General features: G+C 43.3%; 1 protein-coding gene across 1 annotated transcript in view; it reads left to right on the top strand.

Annotated features, from left to right (window-relative positions):
- The first annotated feature begins 1,183 nt into the window (after positions 1-1,183).
- septin5a (septin 5a) overlaps positions 1,184-9,191 on the top strand; it is an 18,695-nt gene continuing 10,687 nt past the window's right edge. Inside the window, exons 1-2 of the mRNA XM_062381594.1 lie at positions 1,184-1,299; positions 1,470-1,483. Coding sequence (XP_062237578.1) covers positions 1,254-1,299; positions 1,470-1,483 — 60 coding nt within the window. The 5' untranslated portion in view covers positions 1,184-1,253. The remainder of the gene's footprint in view (positions 1,300-1,469; positions 1,484-9,191) is intronic.

Below are 9,191 nucleotides of genomic sequence, written 5' to 3'. Positions count from 1 at the left end.
AACTGGACCAGGATCTTCATTGCAGTAAATAGGACATAGTGACTTGTGGTTCATTTACTTCAGCTCATCCGATGTATTTGTTTCGGATGTTTTTATCTTGACATTTAGAGATAGATACTTATCAATTAGCTGTTTACATGTATTTCTGTGGCAAGGATTTTTAGTGTGTGTAAACTTATAGCTCGGCGAAATTAACACAATTCATTTGAAGAGAAATTCAAGATGTTTTTATTCATGTTCTCTCGTGTTGAGCGATGAAATCAACAAAATATCATCTCAGCATCAGGGTTTTATTACAAAGCTTTTCAAAAAGCAACGACTACTTTGAGAGATCTGCTCATTACTGTAGCAACACCATGGTTGATGACATATCACCGAGGCCCCACGCCACTAACTTTCTCCCAAAATCACAATTTACATGTTTGCTTTAAGTCAAAACGTGTAACTTTAATGTGCCTGGACTGCTTTGCCATTACAGTTTGCACTTTGCTTATAATTTTGATGCTTAAATAGTGGTTAGGTGTCATGTGTTTCTTTGGGCGGGGCGCACAGTCCCTTGAAATGCTGCACCGGCTTTGTGGAAAAACTAGAAAAGTAGAAACCCCACAAAACGACTCACTAGAGCGCATACCTCTACACAAAAGTCCCCTTAAATTCAACCCGACTGCACCGAAATGCACACACTCATCAATAGGAGTCCCCGGAATACGCTTTGGTATGTGGGGAATTAGTAAAAAGTTCCCTGACCCACATCCACCAAGTTGTGTGATAATCCTTCCTGTAGGTTCTGCATCATCTTGTGTACAAACAAACACACAAACCCACACAGAAAGGGACAAAGTGAAACTTGAGCGGGATAAGGCTAAGTGGTGAATGTGTGTGTCATAATCCAACAGATTTATTAGATTCATTAGTAGAATCAGATGATTTTGAGTCAAACATGTGACTGATGTTCATACTTTATGATTTGGGAAAAACCTCTGTCCTTCCACACGTCCGTCTAACCCTTGGATAATAAGATGAAGACAGACAGACAGTCAGTGGGGCTGCTGTTGACCCCCCCACCCCCCATCCCTCATGGCGTCCTGTGACAGCATCAGCTGGTGGTTAAACTCTGCTCTGTGATTGGCTGAGCGGAGGAGGGGGAGGTCCCTGTCGGTTCAGCCCCCCCCCCCCCTTGCTCCTTGTCCGGGCTCTGGAGGCGAGGGGCCGCTGTCAGTGAGCGGTGCGACCCGGGGAGGAGCGCGGACAACATGACGAGCAACATCAGGTACAAGAGCCGGATCCCGGTGAAAACAGGTGAGGAAGACGATGATGAAGAAGATGCAGATGATGCTGTGTTTATCTGTGTTGCATTGATCGCTTCATGTTTCTGTGTCTCTGGGCGTCGCTGCACATCCCTGCACCTGCGCCTCCTCCTCCTCCTCCTCTCCTTCTTTATCATCCTCCTCATCCATCGTGGCCAACAGAGGACAACGCGGAGGTAAGAAACGCTCACGTGCTCATTTTCTGTGATCTGGGGATTGAACGTGTTTATTGTGAGGTTCTGTCTGAGATCAGCGTCGCACAGCGTCGCGTCTGCTGCAGCATCATCGGCGGTGTTTGCGCTTCTGAGCTGATGCATTCGCGTGTGTTTTTGTTCGATGTTTTGTGTGAGAGATGCATGAAGGCTACTGAGAGCAGCCATGCCACCACAGACTGAGCTCTGGTCTCCACACTGACAGGAGGAGGAGGAGGAGGAGGAGGAGGAGGTTAGGTTTCATTTTTAGACGCATATGTGGAGCAGGCCGGCGTCACAGCATCAGCATGCCTCCACCCCTCCCTCCTTTCCTCACCATCCGTCCCTTTCTCCTCTCCACCCCTCCCTCCTCGCCTTCCTCTCCATCCCTCCCTCGTCTCTTTCCTCTCCATCCCTCTCCCTCCATCCTCTCATCCTTCCTCTCCATCCCTCCTCTCCTCCCTCTCATCCCTCTCATCCCTCCTCTCCTTCCTCTCCCTCTTCCTCCATTCTCTCCTTACTCTCTCTCTTTACTCTCCATCCTCTCCTTCCTCTCCATCCCTCCCATCCCTCCTCTCCATCCATACTCTACTCCCTCTCATCCCTCCTCTCCTTCCTCTCCCTCTCCCTCCATCCTCTCATCCTTCTCCTTCTCTCCTTCTCTATCCCTCTTCTCCTCTCTCTCATCCTTCCTCTCCATCCCTCTTCTCCTCCCTCCTCTCCTTCCTCTCCATCTTCCTCCATTCTCTCCTTCCTCTCCATCCCTCCTCTCCTCCGCTTCCTGACACAAATATAGGCAGTTATCTCTCCTCAAGTTGATCTAATTCTCAACGTTACATCAGCTCGACTTCAGCATTATTTCAGTCGCTGCTGTTGGTTGAATCCTTCCTAGTGAAGGTTCAGCAGAAAAACGTATCTGCCACATGAGCCTTCAGGGGAGGTGATGCTCAGTGATGACCCCGGGCCTTCCTCCTCCTCCTCCTCCTCCTCCTCCTCCTCCTCCTCCTCCTCCTCTTGCTCTGTTCATGGTGTCTGGTGACAGCAGATAAGTGGTTGCATGTGGGTTTGCTTAAATGATTCAGTGATTCCTATTATTTTGATCGGCTAATAATTCAACACATTTAAATACAACAATAGATTAAATGTCTACAACCCTTGTAGCTCTAAATAATATATATCAGTTTATGTATAAGGTAAATACTAGTACCTGAAAACAAATGCAATACTTTTACCACTGGTATTAAAACATGCTTTACAATAAACCTAAATAAAAAAGGGGAAACGGCAATAAGAAGCTTACAAAAATCATTACTAGCCCTCTTTATTTCATTTAGTTTAATGTTTAACCTGTTTTATTTTGGTTTCATCCCTTTATGAAGCATTTTGTTGAAGTAACATTTATTAGTATTATAATGTATATATATAGATTTTCATATCGGTCCAGTATTTACTCTCCTTTGTGAACGTTGTCCATCTCCTCCCACATAGAAACTGGTCAGGTACTACAAATGTAATTTCTCACACAAATGTGCTATTGGACCAAATCCAGGGGCTGAAACCATTGTGGTCACATGCATCAAAACCACACACACACACACACACACACACACACACACACACACACACACACACACACACACACACACACACCAACACACAGGCACACAAGCGTATGAGTAGATTTACAGGGAACCCGGATTAGCATGATTCTTGTAGAGTTGTGGTTTGCAGCATTTTGTGCAGAAACAGAAAAAAAGATCTAACGTTACAGTCAAAGCAAACGTTTCTCTCATCAAATTCATTTTCATCCACATAGAGTGGTTCACTCACGCTCAGTATTCAGATTACTACACAGTTTTTACACCTTGTGGGTTTTGTTGCTGGCTGTGAAACGTTCATCACTCCCACATACTCCACTGCATCTGACCCTGTTGGACACTTTGAAAAAAATATTTCATATTCTGGAGGAGGAAGAGGAGGAGGAGGAGGAGGGAACTGATAATTAATCCTGAATCAACGTTCCCAGTGTCTTCTCCTCTCCTCTTCTTCTTTCCCAGTTGCCTCCTCCTCTTCAAAGTCCCATCACTTCATGGGACTTCATTCGCTGTGATTTTTCTGTTGCCAGGAAACAGTCTTTTTTTAATACTGTTTTCATCACTTCTCTGAAACGAGGGACTGGACGACACCATCTGCCCTACCCACAATCCTGTGTGGTGATTATTCTCGGTGTGTGGGAGGATATTCATGGGATATTTTTCATCACAGAGTAAAATCACAGTTTTATGGACAGTTAGCTTGGATATGGTATCACCTCGATGTAGTGATGCACAGATGGATCAAAGGATGTCGCACCTCTAAACTAACAGCTATAGCACTGTAGGAACGTCCTGACCTTTAGGACCACATGGATTGACGGCACACTCCAGTATTTCCAGTGTTGCTGCAGAAAGTAGTTTAGATGTTTATATATGAGTCTCACATGATAACCTGAAAAAAAAATTCTGAGCATCAGATTAAGATTTGGGGTAATCTGTCCTTGATCCTTGTAACAACAAAAAGTGTCACCATAAAGTCCATGAGTGCTTAGTTTATGAGCCTTTGATCAAATCATGTGATTTTCAGTTTTCCTGAGCTCTTCTCCTTCACGTCAGGGTAAGATTTGAATGAAAACTGTTCATTCTTGATCTTTGAAACAATAGTTCAGTTTCAGCACAAGGTCCAAGCTGATATGAATGTTGACTGTTTTGAAAAACTCTTTATTATTAACCTTTACAACGCTGTCATACTGTTTCTGACTTATTTATAAGTGCAGATCTGATGGCTCATTGGAAAGTGAGACACTCTTTAGTTATCACTGAATCTGTTTATTTTGTATTTATCCACAAGGGACAATGCACAATAATTAACAAGCGTCCAACATGTAAATGTGGCAGATTTAGCCTTGCAGGTTTTCTTCTACTTGTTTCTGGCAGTTTGATGTTAAAAACATATAAAGACACATACATAAAAAAGCACAGAAATACATACACTTAGATTGGTTAATTCAATATTCAATGATTTAAATGTATGACATATGAAAACATAGACAAAATCACTTGGAAGGTCACAAAAGTACAATAATTAGTAAAACAGTGTAAAGAGGTGAATAATGTAAATTCAGAAAATAATGAGTAAAATGAGGAGTAAAACAAAGGAAGTCTCTAGTCACTTCTCCAGGTGATGACATGTTTGAGTGTCTAATACCATTGTTTAATAGAACTGGGGGAGTTTATAGTCGGGATTAACAGTAATTTGTATTTGTAAACAACCTCTTAAAAAACTGTTTTTAGAAATTGGGATCAAATTAAAGGTGATTGATATTTTCCACCTTATCACATCTTGTTGTCTTCATCCTCACTTTCCAGGATTTCTCGCTGCAGCAGTGAGCAGATGTTGATTCAGACTTATAAAGCACATGTGTAACTTCACTTCAGATACACTCACTCCTCCTCTCACTCTTTAAACACACTCTCGCTGCCACAGATGGGACCGTCACCGGCTCCTGGTGAGGACCAGCTGCAGAGCAGGAATGGGCGCGTCTCGGGGGGGATGGGTGGGGTGTGGAAAGTGGGGATTTGAGCCCCCTGTGGCTCCATCTCCTGAACAGAAACCAGAAGGAGTGAGTGGCCGACCCAAGAAGTCTGTGATCTTCTTAACTTGAAGTTTTGCTGTGAAATAAATAGTTTAATTTCCTTGGGGGGAAATACTGATCCTCATTATGGTGCAAAGTTCGGTTCAAGCTGCAGCCAAAAGCAGGGCCCAGTCACCAGAGGGGTTTTAATCCTCGCAGACGTCTGTCCCAAAAATCTGGAACTATTGTTTTAAATTATCTTATTCCACACTTTGAGACGCTGACACAGTGTTGATCATTTTTTAAATCCCTCTTTTCTCTTGCTGAAGTTTGGAAAAGCAAAGAAAGCCAACCAATGAGTCTCCAGTGGTAAACAATAATAGTATTAGAGTCCAATAGAAATAGACAAATAAGCATACAGATACAAATCTAGAGATTGTGGCTTCATGGTTCTCATCCATGAGTTTGTCAGATCTGTGCCTTTAAACCATTTATTATCCATATTGAAGAGGAAATAGAAGTAAAGAAAAGACAAAAACTAAATCTTCTGACAGAGACTGTTTGATTTGCTCCAAATGTCCAGAGCAGGCAGGATAAGATTAGATTTAGAAACTGTATTAAACCCCTGATGGGCAGTAGATTGGTTGGTTGGTCAGTTAAAAGCAAAACAACCTATGAAATCACACTACATGACAATTTCCCCAATTTTTTCCAGAGGAGCAGTATGTGACAACACAAATGTCAGCGTCAGCTTCTCTGGAAACTTTATGGAACTTCTCCTGCCAGCCTCTGAGTGAAATGTCTGATGACACCATGTGAGAACGGAGCAGGAAGTGAGTCGATGGATTTTCTAACATGTGACGGACACAAAACAGGTAGAAGACAAATATCTCCGGATGAAAAAGAGCTGTCGTACACATAGAAGATGTCAATAAAGACGTCAACGTGGAGCGTCAACAGGATTCAGGAGGTTTTAACGATTAGTGCCGGCGCCATGTGGATGTGCTGCAAACAGTATCAATGTGCTTTCTGCAGTGGAATTAATACGTCACGTGCTGCTCCACCCAGGCTCCGCCCCTCGCCTGGTCCTGTTGTGAACGTGTCTGAGCCGGAAAATCTCCTGCTGCATTCTACTGATGAGAAAGGGCGAAAAACTTCTCCCAATTAGGATTTTCCCGACATCTTCCAGATTTCGTGTCTGAAAACGGATCAAGGGTCATCAAATCCCAAGAAGACACCAAAACTAACACAGAGTTGGTTCATCTCCCCAAATCACTCGACCCAAAGCTCATCCAACCCTCCTGAATATGTTAACCTTATTTAAGACCTTTCCAAACAGGTCTTATATAAATTGTTTCATTTAAAAAATCTATATAATTTCCTCTAACAGTAAATGGTGCATTCAGCTGAAAACTGACTGTGAACTAAAAATAAACTTCAGTGCTCCTGTGTTTTGTAATGAGAGAACCAGAGCAGCACCGTCGCTGGTTGATGTGTTTTTAGATTAGAGATCTCCGACACCGACCTAAAACTTCCGTCCTCTCAACGAACTTTCTTCTGCCTTTTGTCCGACAGACCTTGAACTGACTCGTTTGTATCACTCTACGTTGAGAAGCCGTGGTGTTCCCACCAGTGTCCCTCGTCTCTGAGTGGGCGGATGCTAAAGCTGGCCGCTGATCGCCAAGTGTCCTTCACTGAAGCTATTTTATTGTTGCCTGAGCAATTACATGCTGTCAGATTAGCATGTTTAAGAGCCAAGTTCACGCAGGCCTCTGCATCTCCAAGGAGAGAAAACACAGGGGGGAGGAGGGAGGAGGGAGGCCAGAGACTTTGGGTCCATTTATGCTGTTTTGACACCCCCCTCTCCGTCAGGCCCTCCGACCCTCACCCCCTCCCATCACCCCTCTTCTCTCCCTCTTACCCTCGTCTGCCTCACTCACTGTTTGCGATGGGGAGGAAGCGGTCAGGGTTAATGGTGTGAAAGTGCCAGCTGGACGACAGCGAGATGCAGAGAAGTCGTCTGTAAAGGTCACTGCTCTTCACTGCTGCATCACAGGGCGTCTGGCTGCTGCTGCTGCTGCAGAGACTCCACATGATTCTAAACCAACCATTTTATACCACGTGATGATTGATCTCACGATCATGTCTCCGTTCTGAGGAAGGGTGGAAAGCAACTGAATACAGGTGTTCTTATTTCTATCGAAGTGGAAAGGATTTGTTATGTACATATTTTTATATACATTATTTTTTCTTTTCCAACTACCACAAATGATGGGTTAGGGTAGGATGGTTACCTTTTAACCATCATCAGGGTAAATTTCTGAGGATTATGACCAAATATCTTCTAAACTAATGATACTTTGACCAGCTTTAGCTTTAGCTACGCTTTGTGTTTAGTTATTTAGCAAATGCTAGAATTTTGACACACTTATCTAAGATGGTGGAAATGCTCTGTACCGCTAAAGTAAATGTAATGTGTTCGGCGACAGCGTGTTTTTTGTTGTTGACCCAAGCACATAACTGTCACACCAGAGTGTGAGTTTCACACCCAGAGTCACTTCATCTGTGGTTTCCACCAGAGCAGCAGCAGGTTTGTAAATGTTGTCGTCGTTGGTCTTCAAATAAATAAAATGATGATATTTCCTGTCATGGTTTAGCTGTACAGGAATTTATTAGAAGGAGACAGGTTTAGAACATAAAACCCTCCACATGTAGATGTCAGCTGTAGAATCATGTTGATATGAGCATTTAGCTCAAATTTATAATGAATATAATTCACTTACATTTAATTTAGTCCGATTCTTTTAACATTTTCATGCAGGAGGCCCAGTGACAGAGAGACAAGAAGAAATATCCCATTCTTCCACATTTTCTAATAAGTACGTAAATAAAACCCTGGACAGATCACCAGTGCATTGCCGTGCCGACATAAAGAGACCAACAACTTTTCACGCTCCAATTTTGAGAGAAATGTAATCTCCAATTATCATAAACCCAGATAGGATTTAAACCCACAACCTTCTTGCTGCTCTAGCTGTTGCACAACTGTGCTGCCTCAGCCTACGTTTTCTGGTACAAATCCATTCAGCGAAGGACCAGTCAGCTGATCCCACACAAATCTTAACCCAGCTTGTTTGTCTGAGACTTTAAAGTGTGAACAAGCTGGACTGTCAGATGTGTGATTCTTCTCACGCTGAGTTTGGATTTTTAAATTCCTTTCTTGCCCGTCCTCTCTGTGTGTTTGGGTTGTGGTGTCTTGAATCTGTTTGGCATTGATGTGTCCGCTGCTGGACCAGATTCATTTGGAGATTGTCCTGTATGTTTGTGTAGCTGTATTGTGTGTGTTTGTGTGTCTGTGTGTGTCTCTGTGTAGCCTGGCGTTGAAGACGACCGCTGTGGCCTTTTCAGAGTTGCTTCCGTTAAGGCCGCAGCTTTGTATGAAGTGAGAGGAAGAAGCTGAGCCTGCTGCCCGAGTGGCTGATCTCTGGATCTGTGCCTCTGCAGAACTGACAGACAAACACAGAAGCACAGACTCAGAGTCATATAGTGAAGAACGGAGTTTGAAGATGCTTTGAAAGTCGCCCACACACACAGCAGCTTCTGTTTCCAGTCATTAGTCCAGATTCATGGTTCCTCCTCGATGTCTCTTTGCACCTGCTGTTTCTACATCCGACCCTCTCTCTGTTTGATCAGCTGGAAACGAGCAGAGAGGTGAAGCCAACCTGAATCTTTGATAATCTAGATCTCACATATCAGCCGTGTGTGTTTGGTAACATTGACTTTGTCGTCTTGCAAGTTTCAAGAGTTTTAAGCTCTTTATCCAGATGTTCGGGCCGTGATCGACTCAGGAAATCATCCGAGTGCATTGATATTTCATGAGTTTGACCATAAATGTGTTCACAAATCAAGAGGGAAGGACATACATAGTATTTAATTATTCCAAATCTCTTCTGGTACCCATTCATCCTGTTCCTTTTTCTTTTTGGCATCACTTTCATTCATCTCTGTGTGTGTTTGAACAAAATAACTTAAAAGCTCCCTGATGGATTCCCACTAAACTTGTTATAGGAACATTACTTGGGA

Source organism: Platichthys flesus, chromosome 3 (assembly GCF_949316205.1).
Source record: "Platichthys flesus chromosome 3, fPlaFle2.1, whole genome shotgun sequence".
NCBI lineage: Eukaryota > Metazoa > Chordata > Actinopteri > Pleuronectiformes > Pleuronectidae > Platichthys > Platichthys flesus.
This window is presented reverse-complemented; position numbering and strand designations above follow the sequence as displayed.